Source organism: Zeus faber (genome assembly GCF_960531495.2).
Source record: "Zeus faber genome assembly, chromosome: 15".
NCBI classification, from domain to species: Eukaryota; Metazoa; Chordata; class Actinopteri; order Zeiformes; family Zeidae; genus Zeus; species Zeus faber.
The window spans coordinates 23,283,370-23,309,491 of record NC_137194.1 but is presented as its reverse complement, the minus strand read 5'-3'; the positions used below and the strand labels follow the sequence as shown (position 1 = coordinate 23,309,491).

Below are 26,122 nucleotides of genomic sequence, written 5' to 3'. Positions count from 1 at the left end.
CTCCTCCCATCTCTGCTCATCCATCAGGCCCCTGAGCGTTGTCCCCCACCCCGCCCCTGCGCGTCAGGTATAAATCAGTCAAGCTGATTTCCGGGGCCAGTGTTTAAATAATTAAAGAGCGTTAATTTATCAGGATTCAGAAACCCCTGAGACAGCCGGGGTTGACAAGTGTAAGAATGAGACACATCTGAAAGGAAACAACGCGAGACACGCGGGAAAATTATGACATGTTTTGTTTTTTTTTATTGGAAAGCAAGACGAGGGCCTACAGTACATGGCACAAAGACCAGTGTGAAAAGGCAGTCAGGTTGTGAGCCAGTGCTACTTCATCGGAATATGAATGATGTTATTTATTGTTACGACACAAACGCACTAAAAATAAGTGAAGCAGTCCATGTATGATTTGACATTTTGATATCCATAAATACACAAAAAAATATATATCATTGAGGCCAGGTGTAGATAACGCCATCTACCACAAATATATTATACGCCAATTAAAGTAAAAGAAACAAAAGCAGTAAATCAGCTTAAAATAAAATCCTGAAAATTGTACTACTGGGTGTGGAGAAATGCATACAAAACTTGCCGGTTTAAAAAATAAAATTCAAAAAAGAAATTGCAAAAACAACAAAACATTACTGATGTGGGAGTGTGTGTGTGCGCGCGCGCTTGTGTGTGTGTAATATATATATATACATACACACACACACATATATATATATACACATATATATACACACACACACACACACACACATATATATATATATGGCATCATCAAAAACTTTGGAAGCCTTTGTAAGACTACCAAAGATAAGTGTAATTTTAACAGGCATTAGACACATCACCTGGGAAACAACAAAGACAACAAATGTAATTTGTAACAATTGCAATTACAAAAAAAAGAAAATATTGCATATGAATGTTACATACCATCTGCCCCATGGCGTGGCTGCAGTTAATGCAATGACAAATGTCCCACTTTGAGTTTACCTTCTGATTATGAGGGATTATTTTAAAATGCTGCATTTGACTGTAGCCCTGATGAAAAGTCCAGTCGAGGAACAGGGTCTTGAAGGAAGCACATTTAGAGAATGAGATCTGTATTGAGTTATGTCTTGCATCAGAGGCAGGAGGCTGGTGCACCTCTACTGCCCCCCTGTGGCCACCAAGCGTGTGCAGCCGGGCCAAACACTTTGAACAAATAAAAAGCTTTCGAACACTTATTTATAACGTAGTCCCGATGCACCCACGAACATATTTTGATCGAATGATTAAGATCCTAGCTTTAAGAAGTCGACAACATGGTTTACAGCAGGCACAATGATATTAGGGAAGAAACATTACAACACAGCCAGCAGGCATTGTACTATGACCTATTCCTTCCAGTTGACCCCAGGGGAGGGAATATACAAAAAAAAACAAATAAACCCCCCCCCCCCAAAAAAAAAACAGAAAACCAAATACACAAATAAGAAAGAAAGATAGTAAAGAAAGACTGGCCAATAGACAGTTTCAATACCGTACATAATGGAACATATAAAACTGCTGCAACTCACATTTTGTAGAACATGCCGAGTCACTCTAAAGTAGAGTGCCTTATTGTACATTATCATGGACGTCAACATTTTTTTTTATTGGATAAACTTTGTCTTTTGCTTGCAAAATGTTTGCATCTAGTGGTAGAACCCCCTACTAAACTTATCCTCTTAAGGACTTTTAATTCCATTTTTGTTTGTGGGTTTTTTCCTGACAGTGCAATCAACAAAACAACAACTTGAATAAAAATGACTAAGGATACTCACCAATATATCAAGGCTTTATTACGGGAGATACATGATTTTCACACCAGAAACACAACATTGCTCTTAAACTGGGAAGCACATTGTGCATTTTTATATTGCCCTGTTTACTTGTGAATAATAAATCTCTAGAGTTGTTGTTGTTAGGATATCAATTCCCTGCCAAGCCGATTACCCATTTTATGCCGCTGTCTTTTTAAGGAACATCCAGACGACACTGTACTCTGCTCTGTCTTCAAAAGACAAACACATCGCGACATCCACTTTACCCTGTCCCACACGCCGCCAGTGGATTGTTCTCCACCACTCAGTTCTCCATTAGGGAGCGCTGGAGAGCCTCCTGGATCATTGTGTTCTCATCTGTAGAGTAATCCTGGGGAGAGACGAGCAGGAGTTAAAATTCCACTCGGGGTCTCTCTCCTCTGTAAGTACTAGACTACTACTACTACTGCTACAATATTACGGAAAAATATCAAATTTGCATTCTACGACTTCTGCTGGACTCAGTCTCCGTGGACTACAACTGAGAAGTCGGCTGCATGGTCCGCTAGATTCGGTACCAAGCACAACAACCCACCTTGTAGTTCAATTGCTGTTCTCCCCAACTGAGGGGGAAGGGCGGGGATTGACATGATCTACCAAATTATTTTCTGTTGCGGGTTCTTGGCAGAGTTGGCTTTGGTTGGTGACAAAAGGAGACTCCATCCATTATCTGATGGTTGCCTCATGGTGGAATTTCCCCTTCCAGGACTGTCGGCTTTGTCGGGATAAGACATGTATACTTCATGCTCACAAACAAAACACATTTTGGGGATAGTTGACTTACAACAAAGGTGTCGTAGGAAAAGGTGTGCCTAATCTTCAGGTGTTGGAAGAAATCGGCGCTCCTGTAGTTCGGATCTCCCCAGGGCATGGAGGCACAGATGGGGCACACCTGGAGAGGCAGCAAGCGTTTCGAGCTCAGGAAAAGCTGCACAACATTCACTCAACTCGGGGTTTTATTTTTCTTGTGGAACTCCAGAGGGCCGTTCGAGCCAAATCCTCCTACCACTTGGCGTGTGTCTCGGCCGTGCTGTGTGGTGCAGTGCTCGACCAGGCCGTCCTGGTCCAGGTTCTGGCAGTTGCAGTAAGGGCAGGTGAAGGTGTAGCGGTTTGGTACGGGACTGGAGGAGGAAGTGACACCGCCACACAAGGTTTTCCAAACATGTGTTTTCACATTTTTTTGGGCAGAAAAATCAAACCTGAGATTCAGTGTGTTATTATTATTATCATGCAATCACAATCGACTCCATTCAGCAAAATTCTCCATTTGCCCCCAAAGGATTCTCCTTGTCAGCATTTAAAGGGGAACAAAATCAAAAAAACAATCATTTTCGGCATTACCTTTCATCTGATTATACTTTCAGTATCATCAGCATTGAGAAGCTTAGCTCAATTTTAATCATATTTAAAACCGCCTGTCAACAGCAAAAACCTCCCTGGCCAAAACATCTCAATTGTGGGGGCAGCGGATGAAGATGTTGGTACTTTCATCGTTCTACTGATATTCTAAAGAAAGAAACGGGGCAAAGTCCTGCTCTGTATGGATTTTAACAGTGTGTTAAGCTGCTGTCAAATGTCTGGATGAGGGATAGGCAATGTGGATTCCGAGGAAAATTCACACAAATATATATTAAATCACATCACAATATTTGCCAATATATTCATTCCATGTTAAACCATGCAAACGTGGCTCATCATATTGAACTCAATCGTAAAAGTCTTGTTTTCAAATGAAGCCCCTCCAAATATTTCATCCTTAATACCAATGCAGTCATATCTTCAGGTCATTCATTTAGACTATAAATATTACAACAAGCAATGATATTATATATAAATATATATAAAATTTGTCATTGTCACCTGACGATGGCAGGTTGGCTCTGGGCCGTGGTCCTCACTCCCTCCTCAATGTACTCCTGATACTTGGAGCAGGTAGCAGTGTGGCTTCTCATCTGAGAAAGACCAATCTGTGGAAGAAGAAAAAAAAAAAAAAGAGGCAAAGGCCTTTGATTGATCAACATCCCAGCATCAATATTTTTCTTTTACTTGTTTCATTTATTATATATGAAGTTCTCCCTCTGACAAAAGAATGACCATTTCCAATGTGCCCCCACTCATCACGAATGAAATGTTAGGAAAGGAACGGGTCGGGTTTGGGCCGAATGTTTCCCCCATTAAATTGATTTACTTAGGATGCAAAGCTCCTCAGTTTAAACATGTTTAAGCAGAACTTGCCCAGAGGGGAATGTCAGCAGGACAGACCACCCTGAGCCGACACCTCGTGAACCCCCAGTCCCCCTGAACCCCAGGTCCCCTAAACCCCTAGTCCACACTCTATACTGTTACACCCTTCATAGACTGAGCTGGTAGTTGAGCATGTTGTATAGTCAGTGTTTTGCTGTTATTGCCTTTGTAATGCAGAATGCTGCAAAGTTAAATTGTCACTGTTTTTTCCAGTGTGTCTATGTTTGATCTTTTTTTACTTCCAAGTTTTATAAGTCCTTTTTATCTGTGAAAAGATGCCCCACCCAAAAAACCTTTTCTGCTTATGCCACTCCAATAGGGTAGGTTATCAAAAAGCAGATTCAATTAACTGTTTTTGGAACAGTCAGGCCAGATAGCAATGTAAGTGTATTTAGGTACGGGAATAAATTAAATCAGTCCCTTTTTTTTTTTTTTTTTTTTTTTTTTTTTTTTTTTATATACAAGTGTTTTTTTTGTCCCCCACGTTGACACATGCATGCATCTCACAAAATAATTAAATAATATTCTAAGTGTAATAATGAAAATGTTTCAATGTTTGTGTGCTCGACCAATCACTGTACCTGATTACCACAGCCCTTACAAGCCGCCACAGATGAGTGGATGAGGGCTTCCAGCTCAGTGGCCTTGGCCCAGTTTCCCAGTGAAGCCCGACATACCGCACAAACAGGTTTCTGGGGACGCAGACACTCCTGAAGACAACTCTGACAAAATCTGTGAAGAGAATAGAGAGGTGATGAGGAATGGCGAAAAGAGATGACCTACCTTTTGAGTTAAGATATGTGTTAATTGTTAATACTTTTTATGACCTTTAAATTCAAGTGAGTTAGGTTCATCTGGAACAGGTTGTTCACCTGTGCTTTCTTCCATTCTAGACGTTTTGTATACAAATGTGTGCAGGGCTCAGCATGAGAAAACACTGTGGGTCTTCTCCAGGACAGGGAGCCTGAACATGGGCCCGTAGTGCGAGACTTCGCTAAGTGGTGCGACAGCTCTTTCCAACATCTTAACGCGTCTAAAACAACAGATGTGACCGTGGATTTTTTGAAAAAGGAGTCAACACAGAGAGTGTCTGACAGACACTCTCGTCTCAACTTTTACTTTGATGAAATGGTATGGCAACTTAAAACACAGGCAACCAGAACACACTGCGCAGGATGGTGAAGGCAGTCAGTGGCTGGAGCGTTGGTGTTGGTCAGCAGAACGACAGCTGAACGACATCATCTGTACAAGCTGTTTCGAAAAGCCAAGACCAGCCTGCCGTTTTAACATCCTTCCATCAGGGCACCCAAACTGAAATGCAACAGAACCAGAAATCCCTTCATTCCCACCACCATTAATGTGCGGAACATCCACAGATGACGGACTCCGGTGACCTCATCTCATGTTTGTCGTGTTTGTGTTTTGTATTGTACGGCTGTTGTGTTATGTGTGTCCCGTGTTTTTAACTTTTGTAAACCTGCTTGCGACGCAAATGTCTTCATGCTGGACAATGAAACAACTGAAGTGAATTGAATAGTGTAGTGGGTAAGTACGGAGGTAAAGTATTAATGTTTTATAACATCGGAAATGTCGACTGATGCAGAACTAAGCTTTGATAATACTCGAGTACATGGATAAATAAAATCAAACAGAAAGGTTGATGCTGAGATTGGGAGCTCGGCAGCGCATGTTTGTTGAAAATGTGAGACTTTCTAAGACATTTGAATGGCACAGTTTGACAAATTGTCAAGGAGTGAGTCCTGTGATCCACAATGGAAGATGAAACTGCCGGTTAAAGTCATACAGTACACCGGGAAGAGACGCTCTTTGTGACTTTTAAACACCGCCCCCCGCTGGCACGCTGTTCATTGAAAGTTTAACATTACACGTGTTGCGTGTCCAAATTAAACCGAATTAGAGACTTCGCGTCCCTGGGTCCCCAGCAACACACCCGCAGAGTGTGGAGTAGATCGGATGAACGGTTGTCGAGATAATGGACGGACGCACGCACACCTTTATCGCTAGAAAATCCAAACGTGAGACTACTTGGTGAGTTCCGAGGACTTGTTTTTGCCAAATGTTGGCCGTTTAAGACGTCGAGGGCCCGCCGACACCTCGGAGTGGACTCGACGGGGGGGCGGATTGCCGCTGGCTGTCCGTGCCTGCCGGTACCCCCCCCCTCCCCGCGGGCCGAGGCTCGGGCGGCTTTCGATTCCAAACCGTCTCCCGAAACTGTAGAAAGTTGCTGCCGCGGGGGCTTGTGGGAAGCAGAGTCGTTTGGGCGGCCGGGCGAGTGGGCGCCGCCGAGCATCGGAACTACAACTCCCAGGCAAGGCCACCTCTTTGATGTAAACAAAGCTGAAACTGATTTAGCCAGCTCACTTTATTATTATTTTTTCGCGAAATGCTCGGCTGAACGAAAACGCATTTCGGCTCGTAGCAATATCTGTGTATCGACTCAGCCTGCGAGGCGGGATTGCAAGCCCTGACATGTTTAGAAGCAGGCCTCGGAGCAGTTTGTCGCCTGCCGTCTCATCGACGGTGACAGATTAGGGGGAATGGTAATAAAAAAAATAAAATGAAAAAAAAAAACAACAACAGAGGGGCGAAAGCCGCTGCCACTTACGTGTGTCCGCACTGTGTCGTGACGGGGTTGTCGAAGATTTCGAGACAAACTGGACAAACGAATTCCGTGACGTCTCTGCTGCCGTCCGAGCTGTTCTTCTTCTGGTGTGCGGCGTTGAAGCTCCCGAGCATCGCCATTTCTGTTCCCTTCCGCGAAGTGGTGTTGCGTTCAAATCAAACTCGGAAATCGGCAATTCCGAGCTAAATATGCGCCATTGCCCCTGCTCGGGGGTGGGCGCCCGCAGTAAACGTGTTCTGTTGGTCAGGCCTGTTCATTTAACAAGCTACAAAGCGCATGTGGGCGCCACGTGGAACGACACAGTAGTTTAGGCGGACGATAGATTAAACTACGATGCCAAGGGGGCCTTGGGCACTGTTATCGGTGTTAACCACCTTGCCACCGCTCAAAGGCCAGGTGTATTATCTCCGAATAGCCGGACCCGAGCGATCCGCCTCCACGTTTCCCGACTTAAAGGACCGCGCCTTTGCACTTTTACGAGTGGAAGTTGTGTCTTTTTAACCGAGCTCTCAACTGAACGGAACGCACCACGAATTCCCCAGCGATCGTATCTGACGTCACTGTTTGTCTGGTTTTTCTATTTTATGCGCGAGGGTGGAGTTTGGTCCGTGGAATAAAATGATGTGAAGTTAGGATTTTTTTTTTTTTTATGGATTATCGTGCACTTACAAGTCGAGGTTCGAGAGATTATTTGTCACATGCATACAAACATGTAGACAGCCAACAAGCTATTTGGCTTACATTCTTTTGCTCATATTTGTCGCTTGCTGGGACATATACATCTTTTTTTTTCAGATTAAGATCATATTATTTTCATTTACACCCGACGTACTTTGTTTATCGCAGCCCTTGGACTTTGTCGTCGCATAACTTCACTTAATAACTGCAATAAATAAAGAAAGAAACTCGAATCCACCGATGTCGCCTTTCGTCGACGTAATGAGTGAGCAGAGCCGGGCCGAATTTCAATCGTTCATTGAAACGGTTCCGTCTCTAAATGTGCACTGAACGCACTTTAACCTAACTCTAACTATGCACTGAACGCACTTTAAATACGCTCTAAATATGCAGTGAACGCACTTCAAACTCTAAATGTAAATACTCTGCATGCGGTGCGGTGCGGTGCGGCGCGGGCTCCTGCGCCGCAGCCTCCGGTCACTTCCCCGGTACCGCACGTGCGGGTGAACTGTCAGAATTGTGCGCACGCGCGTTGCGACGCTCGGAATTTCCTCCAGCTAGCCGCAGCTAGCCGCAGCTAGCATCACTCACAGGTAAGCTCTGCCGTCGGTGCCGTTCCCCGGCACGACGGCGTCGAGGTGCAGCCTTCCGCCGAGTCCTACTTTAGGGGGGGACGACGAGGGCGTCGCGTCGCCAGCGTGTTCGGTCATGACGGGACACCGGAGCGCTCGGGGTTTCGATTCGGGGAGCTACATGCCTAGCGCCGAACCTTAGCCCGAAATGGGCGTTCACTGGCCGGGCTTGGCTGGGGGCCCCGGCGGGTACGTCTGTCGGTTCTCTGCTCGATGGAGGACGATAAAGTTTCGCGCTCCACAACGGTTGGTATCGCAGGTGTTTTGCACATTAACGCCGTTTCAAGTGATGGCTGATAGCGGGGCTAACGCTGTTAGCTGCGGCGTTCTGCTCCCTAACTGAGGTTAGGTAATATGATGCATGGAGTCAGTGTGAGGACACAGTATATGTGCAGGTTTTATTTTATACACATTTATGCAAACTTGCATCAAAACGTGTGCAACTTGCTGATACAGAGATGCAGATATGTGTTTATTGCCATTTTATAAAGATGATGTATAGGTTTGTTGTACATTGCCAGTTCTATTTTCTTGTTATTTTCTAAGGTTGATTATATGTTGCCAAATTTCTTTCTATTTCTTTAGGCCATTTTTAGGTTTGGTGTATATGTGTGCTTAAAGACGTGTGGTATAATAATACAAAATATCCACAACATAGAAAATGTGTTCTATTTAAAAAAAAAAAAAGGAGCTGAGTGGCAGTCAGGATGCAAGTATTGACTGTGTCTAAATATGAATACAGCTGGATATTTCTGTACATGATGTATTATTTCTAACTTTGATCACAGTGTTATTACAATATGTCGATTGGCCAATTTTATTTGACAGTTATTGCACAAGTTGCACGACATGACAATATTGCCGGCATGTCGTTCTTTTGACGCGTCACGGCTGAGGTGCACATCAACCCCTCTCCCGGTGCTATGACTAGTTTACACTGCGTTCCAGGACGTGTTATTCTAGTCACAGAACACCGCCACCCTGCCCGCTCTCTCAAGATCAGCTTGGTTAAGATTGTGCCCTTCCTGAATTGTGTTTTTTGTGTTGCGTTCCTGTCCAGCCGTGAATTTTCCTATTTATTTAATTTGTGCTGTGTGGGTGGCTGAGACTTTTTTGTTTTCTTCTTGCATTACAGCTCCGAGTCACCCCAGAAAATCCTCCGTCGTTGCTGTGCCCTTACACGCTGAATGACCTTGAACTGCCCGCACTTGGCGAAACGGATGAAAAGGAAGGTCGAGTTTTACATGCAGCTCGGCAGCGAAAACGTGCAAAGTTCCAAGACCCTTTTTAACCACATTTTGCGTGACTCAGGCCTGCACGCCTGGAGCGCAGGCCCAGAGATGCCCATAAGAAGGCACCTCCACAGGCTGCAGCCGACCTACCTCAATTAGAAGCAGCAGGCGGTGCGTTAATGTGTTGTTCGGAAGATGACGTGTCACTGATTGGACGTGTGGATCTCTTGCCCCCCCCCCCCCCCCTCCCCCTCTCTAAAAGTCATCAGCAGAGAGTGAGCACACCGGCCTGTGCATAGTGTATCATGGTAATGACACCTGAATGTGGCATCCTGGTGTTTTCTGAAAGAGGTGTCACAGCAGACCGATAGTGCGCTGCAGATAATGGATGCCAAGTTGAAAGAAGACCTCTTCCGGAGGTATGTGGCGGCGCTGGAGAAGCGCCTGGAGGACGGAGGCGGGGACAAGGCGGGGGCTTCAACCGAGGGGGGAAGAGGCAGACATAAGGACAGCGAGGCCCTCCTCTCCACGGCCACTGCCCTCCTGGGGGCCTACCAGCCAGACCCGGGACAGCGGTTCCGGATGGTGCGCTTCTACGAGGTGGTGGAGAATTCCCTCCGCTGCCAGCGAGGAGGCAACCTCAGGGGTCTGGAGAGGGCCTTCCAAACCCTGGAGACCATCTGTACCAACCTGCTGCTCTTCCCCTGGAAAAAGGAGTTCCGATGTATAAAGGTGGGCTTTATTAGAATTGACATTATGCTATTCTGATCTAAACACTAATGTATCAACCCAGTTCTACTTTATATTTATCTATCAACTATTATAAAATGGCAACATTTAACAAAGTGATGTGTATTGAACAACTTATTTTACATGGGGTGAGACGTAACTTCAAATATACAGCATATAGAAACCTGGGAAGAGAGAGGGAACATTATGGTTTAAGTTTTTCATTAATCAATGATAAATATATGTAGGTTAAAATAACATGCTAAATTATTCTACAAGCTTGTTGAAAAAAGGTTTCCTAACTTTGGGTTTGCTTATGGGCTGTCCAAGTGATAACTCATCCAAAACAGAGAAAATGAATAGCTCGATCGCCTCGCAGATCACGGCCTATAACATTGCTATTTGATCATAAAAAAAAAATCCACTATCAACCGTGTCAGTTAGTGAGTCACTCTGGAAGTAATGAGATTAAAATTTCCCTGATTGTACAGCAAATGGATCCAGCACATTCTGCAATCTCATTATTCTGATAGATGTGAATTGTTCAATGTCTCTAGGTTTCCTTTCAACACCAGAAAATTCACAACATTTACATCATCTTATTACACTGACTATTGCTAACTACTACTTTTTGCTTTGAGCTCCATTGCCTCTTGTTGCATTAGGTACCACTTTGACTCTCTGGTGATTTATTTACTGGGGATTTTCACAGTTTTGTAGTTTAAATCAAGGATGACGAAAGCATGACCTTATTTACTCACAACAACTAACATATAGTTTAGTGTCATGGCCTGCAAATTAACTTTCTAAGTAGGTATTGTTTGGTATCATGTATATTCTATACTGTACAGTATTGTGATAAATCTCCTATCATCAGCCCTGAAGGAGGTTTGGACAAATGGGTATTATAACAATGAGTATCAGGTTTCTTTCTGGTCAGCATGCAATAAATTGCTCTGTCAGACTAACAGGGAGTGTGAGCGTTTGTAACATTAACAATAGTTATATATAAATCATCAATTGTTTTTCTTTTATTTTTTTATACACATCTCAAAATTCAAATTAGACTTACTAGACCAAGCAAATAATTATAAATAATGACTCCTTGTCAGGGCTTTATTAGTAGAGGGGGTGACACAAAATTCATTTACAACCAATCAACTGATGATGCCAAATCAGGGTTTCCTACTAAACGGCTTGTTAAATGCGCTTGTATTAAAGTTGTTCAAAATGTCGGTCCTTATTTTATAGCACTTAATTAAAACTGCTCCATATCGTTGTTTAATGGTGTATATGCTCTAAAAATAAACATTAATCAAAAGGTCACAAAGTCTTTTACTTTTGCCACCTCATATTTATCAAAGAGAGTAACTGGACATAACGTACCTAAATGTGAGTGATCTGTAACTAGCATTTCTTACATTGCTATTAATCAACACTTTTTCAGACATTTACGGGCCCCTACGTGTACCATCTCCAGTCGGCCATTTCTGATTCTGAACTCCGATCTCTCATGCGCACCATTGGCTACTCCCGTGACCACGAATCGCAGTTCCACTTGCGCGACCACCCGGGAGGCGCCAACCACCTCCGTCAGCTGGCGTTTGAGCTTTTCCTGGCCCAGGCGGAGTGTCGTCTTTTGGGGGAGGTGGTCGCTCTGGCCCGCGGTTCTGCCTCGGAGATGGAGGCCCTGGAGCTGCGGAGGGGCTGCAGGGACGATGCGGCCGGCTGTGCCGAGGCATTGCGCAGAAGGGACAGCCTCGGGGCGGATATGGCTCGGCTGTCGGTGCGGCCGATGGACATAGAGAGACCTCACCCCCATCACCTGAGGAGAGGCAGTCGGCCGTCCAAGTCCGTGGATGTCACCGACGGGGCGGGGCACTGGCACGCGGCTGTCAGCAAGCCTGTCCTCAAGGCCTCCCTCAGCCTGAGGAAGGAGCCCCTGTTTGTGGACATGGAGGAGGACCTGAAGGACGAGATCATCAGACCCAACACCTCGACGTCGCTCTTCTCCGTGGCAGCGCCGCCTTCGTATAGTCCCGTCGCCGATTTCTTTCCCATTCAGTCGCCTCCACCAGCGGAGGCCTACTCTTCCTACCACCTCTCCTCCCTGGACGAGATCGACCTGTACACGGAGCGGGGCGGCGCTGGGATGGGGGGAAGGCAGACCCCCTCTCGACCGCTCTCCAGGGAGCCTCGGGATGCGAGGGACGGGTGGCTGCTCAAGGCACACGGCAGCGTGAAGTGTCAGGGCTGCGGTCTGAGCTGCTCGACGATGGCGTCCTGCCAGAGGTGCGACATGATCCTCTGTTCCTCTTGCCACGACGTGGAGCCGTCCCCCTGCTGCGGCCTGCAGGACTACCACCCCAAATCCCCCAGGCCTCTCGACGGATACATTCCCGTCAAGGAGAAGCTCTCGGTCTACTCTAACACACACTCCCACTCCCACCTCCACCCTCACCCCCTCACATTGACCCACTCGCACACTCACCCGCACCCTCACCCCCAGATGGTGGAGAAGCCGCTCATGTCCACCAAGCTGTTTCCAAGCAAGTCTGTTGCCATGGCAGCGCCAATCGGAGGCAACGGCGAGCGAGGGAGCGTGGGGGGATCGCGCTGTGGGTTTTGTAATAAGCCCGGTGCGTCACACACCTGTGTGAACTGCTCCAAGGTGTCATGTGACTCATGCATGGGCTTGTATGCAAAAGATGTGTGTACGAGAAAAAATCCCCAGCATAGTTTTGTGCCGAACCATCAGCTGAACTTCAAATCTGGCACCATATCCCACCTGGTGTACCGATGAGCCAGGAACACGTTATGTTTCCGTTGGTCCCTTCTACTCCCGTTCTTAGACCTCAAATATAGTCTAGCAATTACGCTTTAGCTGTATTTCCCCCCAGTGAAGAACTTCTTAAATTTCTTCCGCTTTACTCTGATCCTCCAACTTTATTTTGTCCAGCCTTCCCTTGGAACTTTGTACATTCTTGCTTACAATTAGATATCAGGCCCTGGAGTGCGTACACTACAGAGCCACGTCGCCCCCCCGCCCATCCCTCTGCCTTGTTCAGGTTCAAGCCTTTTAACTATTTCCTCTTCCTTTTAACTTGTTACCTGCTCTTAAGTAGTCATGTGATGTTGTAGCGCTTCCCGATCCCTGAATTAATGTCCTCAAAGGGAAACTGGAGAAAAGAGAGCTTGATTTATTCTTGTTTAAAATTAAGTCCGTCCAAATGAACATAAAAAGAAACTTCTCAGCTAAGAGTTCTTCTAAGGTGTGTGTGTGTGTGTGTGTGTGTGTGTGTGTGTGTGTGTGTGTGTGTGTGTGTGTGTGTGTGTGTGTGTGTGTGTGTGTGTGTGTGTGTGTGTGTGTGTGTGTGTGTGTGTGCATAGAGAAGATATTTGAACTTGCATTGTGATAAATTAAATCTTTTTGGACTTTGAGAAAAAAAAAAAAATCTGGATGGAAAAAAAAAAAGCAGTACACTGGAAGTCAATGGTATATATATAATTTTTTTTTTTTTTAATTCTGCTCTAGAACAATGTGAGACTGTTAAATGGGCATGAGGTCTCGGATTTTAATTTGGGTGATGAGCTTCTGTGTCTTTGGGGGCTCGGGTGGGGTATCTCTGAAAGGTGCGGTGTGAGACGACGCCATGCAGTCGGGAATAATGTGAAAGACGTGAATGAACCCCCCAAACGTTTCCGGTTAGACGGCCGAGAGGACGAATGCTGCTGTTGACTCGTGGTCGTCGGAGGTCTGCGGCGGTCGAGGTTCCACCGGCGAATAACCTGTCGAGTTGTGAAATTCAAGCCCATTCCTCCCATTGTGCTCCGCTCCTTCCACCGCCCATTCAGCGCGGCACGGCGCCCCATACTGTACACGAATGAGTTCCTCTTAAGTCTTTTGGTGTCTCAGGTCACAGGTAGTCTGCTCAAAGTGTCACATGATGTGTTTCATTCAAGTTTGTTTTCCCCTTTTTTTGGGATGGACCGATACTAGGCGAAAATATCATAACGTTGTCGGACATAAATACAACTAACAACGTATAGACAACATGTACATTTTATACCTAGTGTCGTGTCAAATGTGACCTTGTTTTTTGATCGCTTTGATTTTCTTCCTTTCTGACGCAAAGAGGCGTGTCAACTAAATTAAAGAGCGGTCCCGGTCGATACCGTTGAGTGAAAGTAATGTATCAGAGCCGTACTCGGTTTTGGCCGAAGCTTAGAAGTGTAGGATTCCACATCTGTAGTGAAAGTGTAGTATGGGCTCATCCTTAATGTTTTGGACTCTACTAAGGCCTGTATTCTGCAACGGTTTGTCTGTCTACCTCAAATGGCTTCAGCTTGATGACCTGGATTCGACGCTTTGGTTTTTAAACCGGTCCAGGAAACCCGAGGAGTTATTTTCTAATGCGTGTGTTGGTCGAACAAACAGAAATGTGATCTCTTAAGTTATGATCAGTCAATTTAATCACCTCTAAAGGTTTTAGACGAGTAGTCAAAAGGAAAACAAAATCATTCGCCTCCATCTTAAAAAGTGTACTTGTTAAAGTAGGCTACTCTTGAGCTACAGTTGCTGATACGCTCACACAGGCTGACAGCGGCAAGGTTAAGAGAAAAAATAAATACAAATAATTTCGAAGTTTCGTATCGAGAAAAACACAATACTGTAAATTGCAGTTCAATTTTGCCTTTAAAAAATTCACTTTCCATGACTGACGTTCTGTATTCTACAAAGGATGTTTTTGGGGTATATAATTGGAGTTTATGTGTAATGATAGTACCGATTTGACTGAAAGTTCATCCGCTATCTTATTGACTTAGCTTACTTGAAATAGCCTGCTGATCTGTGCAAAACCAGCTCCGCTTACATTTAAAAGTGCTTTTTATTAAGAGATGAGCTTTCAGGGCGGGACTACAGGCCGCTATCCCCGGTCCTCTGTATTGCAGTTTACGACACAGTCCCCGAGGTTCTGCTGTTAAATGTGGAGCTTAAAAGAATCGGGAGTCAAGGTTATTTTGACTGATCACGCAGACTGATCTTCGGTTTTTCTTTCCCTGAAAGGTGTCACTTCTAAATGCCTTAATCTCCTTCAGCTGTGTTATCGTAACCATTCTAAGTTAAGCATAATGTCACTAATATCAGCTTAATTTCAGTTTTAGCAGTCTGCAGGTTGAACACTAGCATGGCACGCTGGCTGCATTATGGCTAAGCAAGCATCCCACAATAACATGTGTTCTAGTTTTCCAGCACCACATTGATTTTCCTCCTGTCCGCCGACAGACCACACGTACTAATGACTCCTCCTCAAAGAAACCTGTTGGCCACTACTAAGAGGGATAATAACTTTGCTCATTTTGATCACTTTTCTTCTGCTAGTTATTGATGTTTAGTCTTTGCTTAGTATAGAACGTGAGAGACCAAGACGGTGTGCTTCTAAAGATCCATTCTGAAGGTTTATTCAGCGGTCTGTGGGGAAGTTGATGCCGGGTCAGATTTAGGACGACCAGCTCACATATCAACATGATGTTTTGAATGACCTTGGGGAAGTGTGCAATTGTTATTTTATCTTACCCAATGAAGCCTTTCTGAAATAGCGTATGTGAATATTTATCAAGATATATAGGATTTCTTGATTGTTTTTTTTTTTGTTTGGTTTGTTTTTTTTTCATAACAATTCATACCAGCAACGTAGTTGACTTCTAGAAGTGTTATTGAGCCAAGTTGTAACAAAAATCATATTGCCAAATGAAGAACAAATATTCTATTGGGAAAAAATGAAATATTGTGGCCTGCCTGGATCAGCCGTTCCTGGCTATAAGTAAATAATGATCTGGCCAAACCTTTTATCTATAACTGTTGTCCTTTCAAGTACCATAAGTTAAGGAAGCGTAAGGAAAACCGTCGAAGACGTCTACCGACATATCATTTGCCATTCAACTGTTTTGGTGAAATATCTGTGACCGTCGTTTCCTTGGACGAATCATTCTTGCGTTTCGGGAATACGACAAAGGGCTAAAACAGTCGTTAGGGCTGCTGCTGGTAGGCATTGTTGTTTTTCCTTAAACAACTGACTTTGCTAATGGAACCAATGGTTGCTATATATCAGATAAGAAGTATTGTTTACATACATCGGGTTGATATTGATTATTGATGGCAAAACAACAGGAAAAAAAGGTTGTTTTTATTTTATTTGTGTCATCGACATTGAGCCATTTTAACACCGTGCACACTCATGAAAGAATGAAAGGACTTTATCTTTGTGTGATTATCTTACCGGTATTAACAGTGGTGGTGTAGTATGTATAACCCTATTCCCCTGTCTCCTTTCCCCGTCCCGGTTCCCCCCACCACTCTCGGCATGCTATGTACTAGGCCTAAAACCCATACCTCATCTCCTCTGAAAGCCCTTACCCCCTTATCCACGCCCCCCCCCCCCCCCCCCCCCTCCACTTAGGCGCTGAGGACCATTGCACAATTGTCTGTGTGAAGGGGTCGAGACCCTACAATGAATTGGTGGGCATACAGGGGAAGGAAAAGGGAAAATAGCCAAAATTGTTAACTGGTGAAGAAAAAAATATATAAATATAAAAATATATGAATATATATTGAAACGTAATGAGTTTTATAAAATAATTTCAAGAATAAAATTCTGGAAAAAAAACAAGAGTGTTCTGTATTTGTTCTCTGTAGGAATTTGTTTGTCTCAAGGGCACAAAAAGGATTAAACCGGGCAGTAATCAGAAGAATGAACTGAGCTATTATTTTGTCCAAGAGAGGAGGAGAGATGGGCACAAAAGCTTTGTCAAAATTCAAACAAGCTTCACTGGGGGCCGTTCGGCTCGTTACTGTGCAATCCAACTTTTTTTTACTGTCATTTTTTGGCGTTTCACTGATATTAGCTGTTGCAGAGGAGGGGGATTTTCACGTTCCCAAAAGGAGGCTGTCAAGTGAATAAAAGAGTAAAATAACTTTTAATGGAAGCCTCTAGGAAACTACAGTATATTAAAATGTAATTGCACAATAGCATTCTAGTTTTCCACATGTATGTGTTATTTGAGTAAAGATTTTGATGAAAATGCCATCATCCAGTTTGCATTTTTACATATGCTGATGTATGGGTATTATGACCCTATCAAAATGCAAAAGCCGTTTGTCATTTAATTTTCAACGTCGCACCTCGCTGCACAGTGGACAATATTCACATGTTAATTTAAATTTGAAAATTTAAAATGCAATATAAAGAATGTAACCTGTTCTTCCATTTATGCAAGCATTATTTAAGTCACAATTAAAATGTAAATGCAGTTCTCGAACACTTTGGAATTAAAAATGAAAAGGGTATTTGACATGTGACGTTTGTGCAGTGGACACTAAGCGGAACAGCGCCCCCAGTGGATTGTATTTATATGACGTCACCACGCTCTTTTAGGGGCAAGTTGCACATGGAACGTGTCAGTCCTCTCATCAAGGCGGGTCTTCGGTTGTGACGTCACGTCCTCCTTCAGCAACGCACGCTCGCTCAAAAGAGATGTTCCAAGGACACGGTTATTTTTTATTTTTTTATATTTGTTTATAAAATACAATATAACACAATATATTAATGTATACAACATTACCCCAGCACTCATTTTCCTCTCGTTCTCTCCTTTCTGTAGGTGTTCCTGAGGTTCTTCCATTTTCTTTTGCACTCTTCAACAAATGATTAAAAAAAACCACAAGAATAAATTATTGCAACGGGATGTGTGTGTGTGTGTGTAAATGTTAATACAGCAGTAAAAAATGTTTTAATATATATAAATATGTTATATATATATAAACACACACACACACCATGAACAACACTACTAATAACCAGTGTACCACCAAAACAGCTCTGGCCCATGAAGGCGTGGACTCCACAAGACCTCTGAAGGTGTCCTGTGGTATCTGGCACCAAGACGTTAGCAGCAGATCCTTTAAGTCCTGGAGGTTGCGAGGTGGGGCCCCCACGGATCGGGCTTGATGTTCCAGCACGTCCCACAGATGCTCCCAACGGATCGGACCCTAACCCCGCCCATCCACATGATGTAGGAGAAAAGGTGACGCATCAGACCAGGCCACCTTCTTCCAGCGCTCCATGGTCCCTTTCTGACGCACACGTGCCCATTTTAGGAGCTTTCAGCGGTGAACAGGGGTCAGCATGGACACTCTGAGTGGTCGGCGGCTACGCAGCTCCATAAGCATCAAGCTGAGTTGCACTGTGTGTTCTGACACCTTTCTATCATAGCAGCATTAACTATTTCAGTAATTTATGCTGGAGTAGCTCTTCTGGGGGATCGAACCGGACGGGCTAGACTTCACTCACCACACGCATCAATAAAGTTAAAGATGCCCATGACCCTGTCCCCGTTTTACCAGTTGTCCTTCCTTGGACCACTGTTGGTAGGTACTAACCACTGCATACCAGGAACACCCCACAAGACCTGTCGTTTTGGTGATGTTCTGACCCAGTCCTCTAGCCATCACTATTAGGTCCTTGTCAAAGTCGTTCAGATCCTTGCGCATTTTTCCTGTTTCCTGTTTTGACTTACGTCTTTTACTGTTTTTATGTGTTGTTGTTTTATTTGTTGTTGTTTTTTTGCAGGGATTTGGCCGTTTTATTGCCAGAGCTCGCCTCCCCATCAAAACAAGTTCCCAACCGACACTATTTTGCAAGGGCACCATCGCTGCACCCTGGGGCTTTAGACGATTCCGCCCAAGAAGATTGTGACTGGTTTAAAAAAACACAAACAAGACAGAGCGTTCAAAGGCACTGAGTGTGGAGATAGGTCTGGCTATGCGAGACAAGGTGACGCAAACTATATATGCAATACACCGGCGGCGTTGTTCTACTTATTGCATTTGAACATTGTCCCCCGCACAGCAGCTTAAGTCTGAATGTCAAATGCCGTTTTCATTTTCAAATTGTTAGAAAATTGCATTAAATTTTTTATTGTGACTTATATTATTCTTGCATAGACGGAAAATGAGGTTACATTGTTTATATTGCATTTTAATTTTCAAATTTGGATTAACATTTTAACGTTGTCCACTGTGCAGCCGGGTACGACTTTGAAAATTAAATGCCAAGCTTTTCCATTTTCATTTTAATATGGTCATAGAACGCCCGTACGAGTATGTGAATGTGCAAATTGGATTATTGCATTTTCATTTACATTCTGACTCAAATCACACATGAATGTGGAAAATTATAATGCTATTGTGGAATTACCAATGAATTACTTATTATCAATTTTATTTTAGCAACTAATTTACTGAGCTTCCAAAACACTGTTTTATTTAAAAAAAAATGACTTGAACTTACCATATGATGGAATCTGGAAAACAACAGGGTTGAGGGCAACTGAGGTGCTTTGCCATTGTTTTGATTTGGAAAAAAGTGGACTTACACACCCGTGGTCCACTCGAAATGCAGCCCTGAGCTGGTTTCAGAACAGGAACCACAGTTGGGAACCACTGGCCTCCACAATTGTCAGCGCTGGACAGAGCTAGTTCTCTGTATGGCCAGCAGGTGGCAGTAGATTCTCAGTAGTTGGTGAAATTGAGTGTGAACCGAGCGGAATATTATAAATCCCACATTCTGTAAATTGAATGGCTTGGATGAAGATGGAGCAAACTTGAAATTAAAATTGAATCTCATTTCAATCAATTTATATATTTTATATGCTGTTTCAAATGCATGTTCCTGTATACTGGAGGGCTTCGGTTAATAACATTTTGTGGCGTATTATTTGTTTCTCATGTGCTCTCTTGATGCTGGCTGAATTTGGTAACTATCAACTGGCAACAGCACACGGTTCCTGATAACAGGGAGAGCATGTATTTCTTCTCTGGACCATTGCCTGGTTTTCCAATTGCCTGAGCAGGTAAAAATAAAAAAAGAAACCGAGAGGGGAAAAAGGGGGGTCGAATTTATCTAGTTCAGGGACGTAAGCAGAGATGGGAAAAATCCGGACCTCTGGGGAGAAGCATCCTGACCGTCCTGCACCCTCTATCGCTCTCCCCACCCCCCGGGGGCCACGTCGGAAATACACAGACAAACCGCCAATGCAAAGCCGTTTTTTACGTCCAGAGGGAGTCCCGAACACGCTGCAAATTGAATGTCACCCTTAGGTAGGACGAGGAGGATTATTTCTGCATCTTCATTGCTTAGGCTTTTCCAGAAAGCCATCAGCGGCAGCACCATCGACGTGCAGTAATCCCCGACAGGTCAATTAAAGCGAGCTTGGAATAAACGCACTTTGATACACGCGCGAGGAAATAGGGGAATTTAGATATATTAAACAATGGATTTTTCGCAGCATATAACGCACATACACTGTGTGTGTTTATAATTGTAATTTATTCACATAGTATGATAACAAAGGTCTCATCAGCCATTTACTGTTGACGTTGCCAAGTTAAGATCTCCGCAACGAGAAGTTCTCTGAACTCCCTCAGAATCCCGTCTGTGTAATGATCTCATGGAAGTGGGCCCGTCTCAGCTTCACATCACCCCTGTTGTAAAGCTAAGACGTTAAGAGATTAACTCCGGGACCATTTACTTCCCTTTTTCTCTACAAATGGTTACAGACGTCTCTCAATACTCATTTCACTTTCAATTAATTTTTCATTTTCTAAAAATAATATTTGAAAGCAAAATACATTCATACTACATACATACATACCTAAATACATACATTTTCTTCATTTTTAAGCAAAAAGCATTTAACGATGTCAGCTTTCAGGATTCTTATAAAAAAAATATACCACCAGTGAAGTTGTATGCATCTAGAGTCCAATTTGCAAGTTTACAAACTCTATTCAAAGCTGTTAAATTTAAATTCAAAGCCGAGCGTACAAAATTCAAGTGGACACAAGTGGCTATATCAAAAATGTTGATGTGAAAAAAATGTGATGTATTCAAAAGAGAGAGAGAAAAAAAAAAAAGTAGACTCAGTGGTTATGGAGACAAAGCTGCTGAGTGAAGTTATGTAAATGAGAACAACCGCGGCTGATTCCCCTCGCAGTGGGAGACCCACCTGGGTGTTTTCAATTTCTTTCATAAATCAACCCGGCAATATACAGAGAAGTGCCTGAAACAATCTATACCTCTCAATCTATTCATTTCCTATGGTATCAACTGAAACAAAATAAATAATTATACCAATATACCAAATATCAAATATAGTGTCCTTCTTGTCTCTTGTGGAAAACCTGTTGTTGGGCTGGACCAGTTCCAGTAGCCTATCTACCTTTTGCATGTGGAACAGTTTCTCTGATACACAAGACCAGCATAGGTCTCATTTTCCTTGATTTTATTTGGGATAGATCCGTTACCAGATTGAGCACTCTCTTATCTTTTTGGAGAATATTCGTTTTTTGGAGGAAAAGGCCTTAGAAGGCTTCCATGTTTGTTGGTCGATGCCTTTATGGATTCCCTCACTTGGGAGAAGGCAGCCTGGCCTGCAAATGTGGAGGGAGAAGCAACGCGGATGCCAACCTCTTCTCCATCCGTTTGGAAAGTGCACGCTCGCGTTTTGCATACAAGTCATTTCTTTCTGATGATTCCTTCAAAGACCGAGAAAAGTTCATGGGTGGCCGAAGGGAGGCCATTTGAGGGGGGGCAAGCGCCACCGTAGTTAACATTATTACGTTAATTAAGTCTTTATATAAGGCGTCTGTCCTCCGTGAGAAGGGTGCTTGGGCTTTTACCTCAATGACTACGGCCGACGCCCTCTCTCCTCAGGGTGAGAGGGATTCTTTTTCCTCCGTTGAAAAAGGCCATTTGGCATTTCTCATGCAGTGTTCCCTGCATGAGAAGAGAGCGTCACCACGGGTGGAAGCATGCCCTGACCGTGGAGACGGTGCCACATGGATCCCATGTTGCTCATAGTTATTAAACTGAGAAGAGATGGAGGGGTCCCATGTTGTCAAGGCAGGAGACACAGGTATTTTGAGGAATAAAAAACCCGGAAGAGATAGAAGGCCAAAGTCACAGGTTCCACACGTCCAGGACTTCTGTCGCGGTACTTGGTGGAAACAGGCTTGTTTTGCTTGTGAAAGAATGTGTGTGTGTGTGTTTCTGCATTAATAAGCCGCTTTAATGAAAGCGAGCACATTCTCAGCATAGCAGTCACTTCAGGGCCACAGTTCAATCAGCCATGCTCTTTGTAGTCCTCAATAAGTGGAATAACTTTATCCGCTGTACGAAATAGCTGAGGCTGATTGGAACGAGGGAGGGCATAGAGGAGAACAAGGAGTTAGCGTAGAGGATGGATCAAATGGAAGGATCGGCAGCACTACAAAAGACCTTTGGAGGTGTATGAGGGCCAAAGGGAGGAAGGAGAGAAGAGAGGAGTGTAATTGAAGAGCCGTGGGAGCAGATACCGGTGCTGGTCGCGAGCGAGGGGGGGGGGGCAGCTAAAAAATTAGATGGACCTTTGCTCTTCGTTATTTAAATTTTTTTTCTCTGGTAACTTGGCTTCAATTTCCTTCGTTAAATATTTGCAATTTCCTGCTCAGGTCAAAGGTGCAACAACAGCAATGGGCCAGGAAAACGATCCGCGGTGGGAACTGGCAAGTGTTTTATTGCTATTATTAGTTAATTAATAGTTAATATCCTGCCACATGTCAAAATATGAATAAAACCAGAATACAATAATTGGTGACAAAAAAAAAATTCTCATTGCCGAGTTTCCTTTTTCGAAACTCTTCACAAGTTGCAATGCAGATTGGACAGGAGGTTACATCCTGTGCTTTGTTGTAAAAAAAAAAATAAAAAAAAAAAAATAATCCTTTCAATGAGTCCTCATGTTATATAAAAAATAATTGATCGAAAAATCCAAATAGAAAAATACTGAGGAGAGAACAGAACTCAAACACACAAATTGCACAGCCCCAACAGCGGCGCTGGAATAAAAAAATCCCAAAGCTGGAGGCACTAATATGCTGACCGACGCCTACGTGCGGAGAAACCAATAAATCCATTTAATGACACAAAAACAGAACATGTTGCCTGAAAGAAAGTTGTGGAAGAGTTTGACCAGTTGGTGAAGAGGTGTCCGTTCTGTTTATTATTTTCCCGCAGTTCGACGGAGGTCCAGTCTGTGCGGTGCAATCGGTTCCACAGAGATAGGCGAGATGGAAAGATAAAGCAACTCCCCCAAACCCTGTCTCGTGGCTAGGTCATCCGTGCCAAAGGATTTCAAAAACCCCTGACCCGACCTGAAACGTTGGCCTTTTTTAAATTGCCGCTGCTCAGCTTCTACCTTCACAAGGCCGGCGCCTTGTTAGTTTTTACTTGGCTGGTTCAAATTCAAACCGGAATAAAAGGGAGAGAAAATGCACTTTGCCTTTTCTCAGGAATAATGATGAAGAATACTGAACCTTTCAAATACTAGGAATTTGACCCTGTTTTCTATTCACATTGTACGGCTGCCTATGGTTCCTTCAAATTAAATCAATACAACTTCACTTCCATTGATGTGATTCAAGGACATTCCTTCAGTGGGACTTCTGGTTATGTAAACTTTAACAACAAGCCTTCAGTCGGGAAATAAATAGCTTCATCTTCAACGTATTCCTTTCTACTCTTTAAGGCAGGGCAATTAAACCAGCGGCCTGGGGGCCATAACCAGCCCGTGAAACAATTTCATTAGTCCACATGGTTAGAATTTATTGTTAAACCCAGCCTGCAAATGCACTTTTTCCCCCCAATTTAGATTTATTCCCTGTTTATATTGTATTTTAGAGTTATCATTATATTTTCTGCTGCAAAATCTAAGCTGCTGACACCTTCCACTGGGGCTGGTCTCGAATCAGAATTTTACGAGTCTAATAAGATTTGGCGGTTTAATAAGAGTATTCTACTATTATTTTTTTTCCTCGATTCATGGACTCTCTGGCAACGAGGAAAATACATTGGGATTCAGTGTTGATTTAGACCATGTTACCATAGTCAAGTGCAACAGAGTCATATGAACATTTTTAGGATTTAAACTCAATATTACACAAAGACAGCTGCATATGATGCCAGAAGGCTGATTTGAATTGATTGAATGATTCACGATTCATGATTCATGGTTCATGATCCAAGACTTTTTGGGATTTTGACTGTATCAACACCACATTTGGTATACAGCATTGCGGGACTGAGATACACATCTCTATTATAAATGAGCTAGAGTGGTCCAAAATCATGGCCGCCATCAAACAAAATAGATGTTGCAAAAGGCGATGCTTCGCAGACAATTGGTCGTAACTCATTAACCATTTTGCCCAATCCTCATAGATCTTGGTAGATATCTTCAGTCCATGTTTGGAATAGGTCCAGAAAGCATCTTGAGCCCACCTATAGGGGGCGCCACAAATGTGTATCTGAAACCCTTGTGGACATATATTGACCAAATTCTGAAGTGCCCTATTGATTAGCTCATGTGGCCGTGCACAGCCTTTATTTTGGTTGATGTGTTTTTGCCGTGTTTTTGGATCAAGCTTTCTCATTTGTAATATAAATGTGTATCTCAGTCCAGCAATGCTCTTGACCAGATTTGGTGGTGACAGTCAAAATCCAAAAAAGTCTATTCACATTAGTGTTTTTCACATTATGCAAATTAGGAGGTTAGAATTTTGTGTTAGAATTTTAATACATTCATATTATTAATAATATTTACTTTTCATTATTGTTTCACAATAACATAATTTATAACTTTTTAGGACCATTAATGGCAGGTAATACACAAAACAGTAACACTACCCACCGAAAGTGCTGGTACTGCTTGATCTGTGGCATTGGTCTGAAGTAAGGGCTCAGATTTTCCTGCCGGATTCTGCCATGATTCACTTCACCGTGCTGTTTTGAACAACTGCTGCAATTTCAGCGAGAGTGTTCACCCTGGTCTTTCTGAAACAATTCTGAAATGCTGTTTGATAAGTCCAAAGCACCAGCCTGGTGAAAACTTGGTGTGGCCTGCTATCAGGAAGTGAAGATCCATGCAACGGTGAGGCTTACGCAGTGTTCGCCAATCAACAATAACACAGCATGAACCTGTTTTTATTCTGGCCACTGCAGTCGTCAGTCCAACAGGCCAACAGAGCAACTCCCTGCGGTGCGTTTTATCTTTTAGTTTTAATTCTTCTGCGGCACCAAGTGACCTTGGAAGGGATCAGCAGATCTGAACGGCTTGTTTCCTGATACAGCAGCTCACAATGAACTGACTTGGTTTATCTTCTTTCACAGCTTGTGTGTTAGAGTAGTTGGCCCATCAGAGAGCCCACTGTATGTGCACAAGCACTGAAAAAGTGAGTTTTTCATTCCTCTTTAAGGTTTCTAACTACACACATGCGCGCGCACACACACACACACACACACACACACACACACACACACACACACACACACACACACACACACACACACACACACACACACACACACACACACACACACACACACACACACTGAAACGTAATGAGATTTACAACTTAATGATATCAAATCCTTTGAGATTTTTTCTTTCTTTGCAAGGCTCTGGGAACAATATCTCAGTATACTCAAATATGATGATGCACAGCAGTATTTGAGACACTTGCACCATATTAATCTGGTTAGAATTTGCCTATGACTTGACCAAGATGTGGAGATGGTGGAGGGAGAAGTGTGAACAAAGCCCGCTGACATCACTCATTCTGGATTAGTTACGGTGAGCCAATGTTTGATAATGACTTAAACTCATCTTCCTCACATTAGCCTGATAGCGGCATGAAATGTGACATGAAATGTGTTTATTTCATTGACCGTATATATGGAATAAAATAAGACTTGAAATAGAAATCGTCCTTTTCGCATCCGATAAACTTTGCGCGCAGCGGATCCAGAAGGGACTGTAATGAGATCTCCAAGTTTGCTCATATTGAAAAAACGGCATGACATGGGGGGGCTGGTATCCAGGTGCCCGGCGCTGAGCACACTTGGCTACATGGAAGGTCGCTCGTGCCTGCGGCTGGATGGGTGGCTGTTAGTTGGCGCCTGTCCATGTGATTACGCACATTTTTGTATTTTTTTTTTGTTTTAAATCATTAGGTCCGTC

General features: G+C 43.5%; 2 protein-coding genes across 2 annotated transcripts; one reads left to right on the top strand and one right to left on the bottom strand.

Moving 5' to 3' along the window:
• Positions 1-216: 216 nt before the first annotated feature.
• On the bottom strand, positions 217-6,858 carry rnf114 (ring finger protein 114). Its single transcript, XM_080015979.1, has 6 exons — positions 6,718-6,858; positions 4,673-4,823; positions 3,708-3,814; positions 2,854-2,968; positions 2,632-2,739; positions 217-2,178 (listed from the first exon to the last, which is right to left on the bottom strand). The coding sequence occupies exons 1-6, from the start codon at positions 6,852-6,854 to the stop codon at positions 2,113-2,115; spliced, it is 684 nt and encodes a 227-aa protein (XP_079872105.1). The 5' UTR covers positions 6,855-6,858; the 3' UTR covers positions 217-2,112.
• Positions 6,859-9,661: 2,803 nt separating this feature from the next.
• Positions 9,662-12,809, top strand: spata2 (spermatogenesis associated 2; the record flags this gene model as incomplete). Its single annotated transcript, XM_080014758.1, has 2 exons — positions 9,662-10,009; positions 11,454-12,809. 2 exons carry the CDS (start codon positions 9,662-9,664, stop codon positions 12,807-12,809), a joined length of 1,704 nt encoding a protein of 567 aa, XP_079870884.1.
• Positions 12,810-26,122: the final 13,313 nt, after the last annotated feature.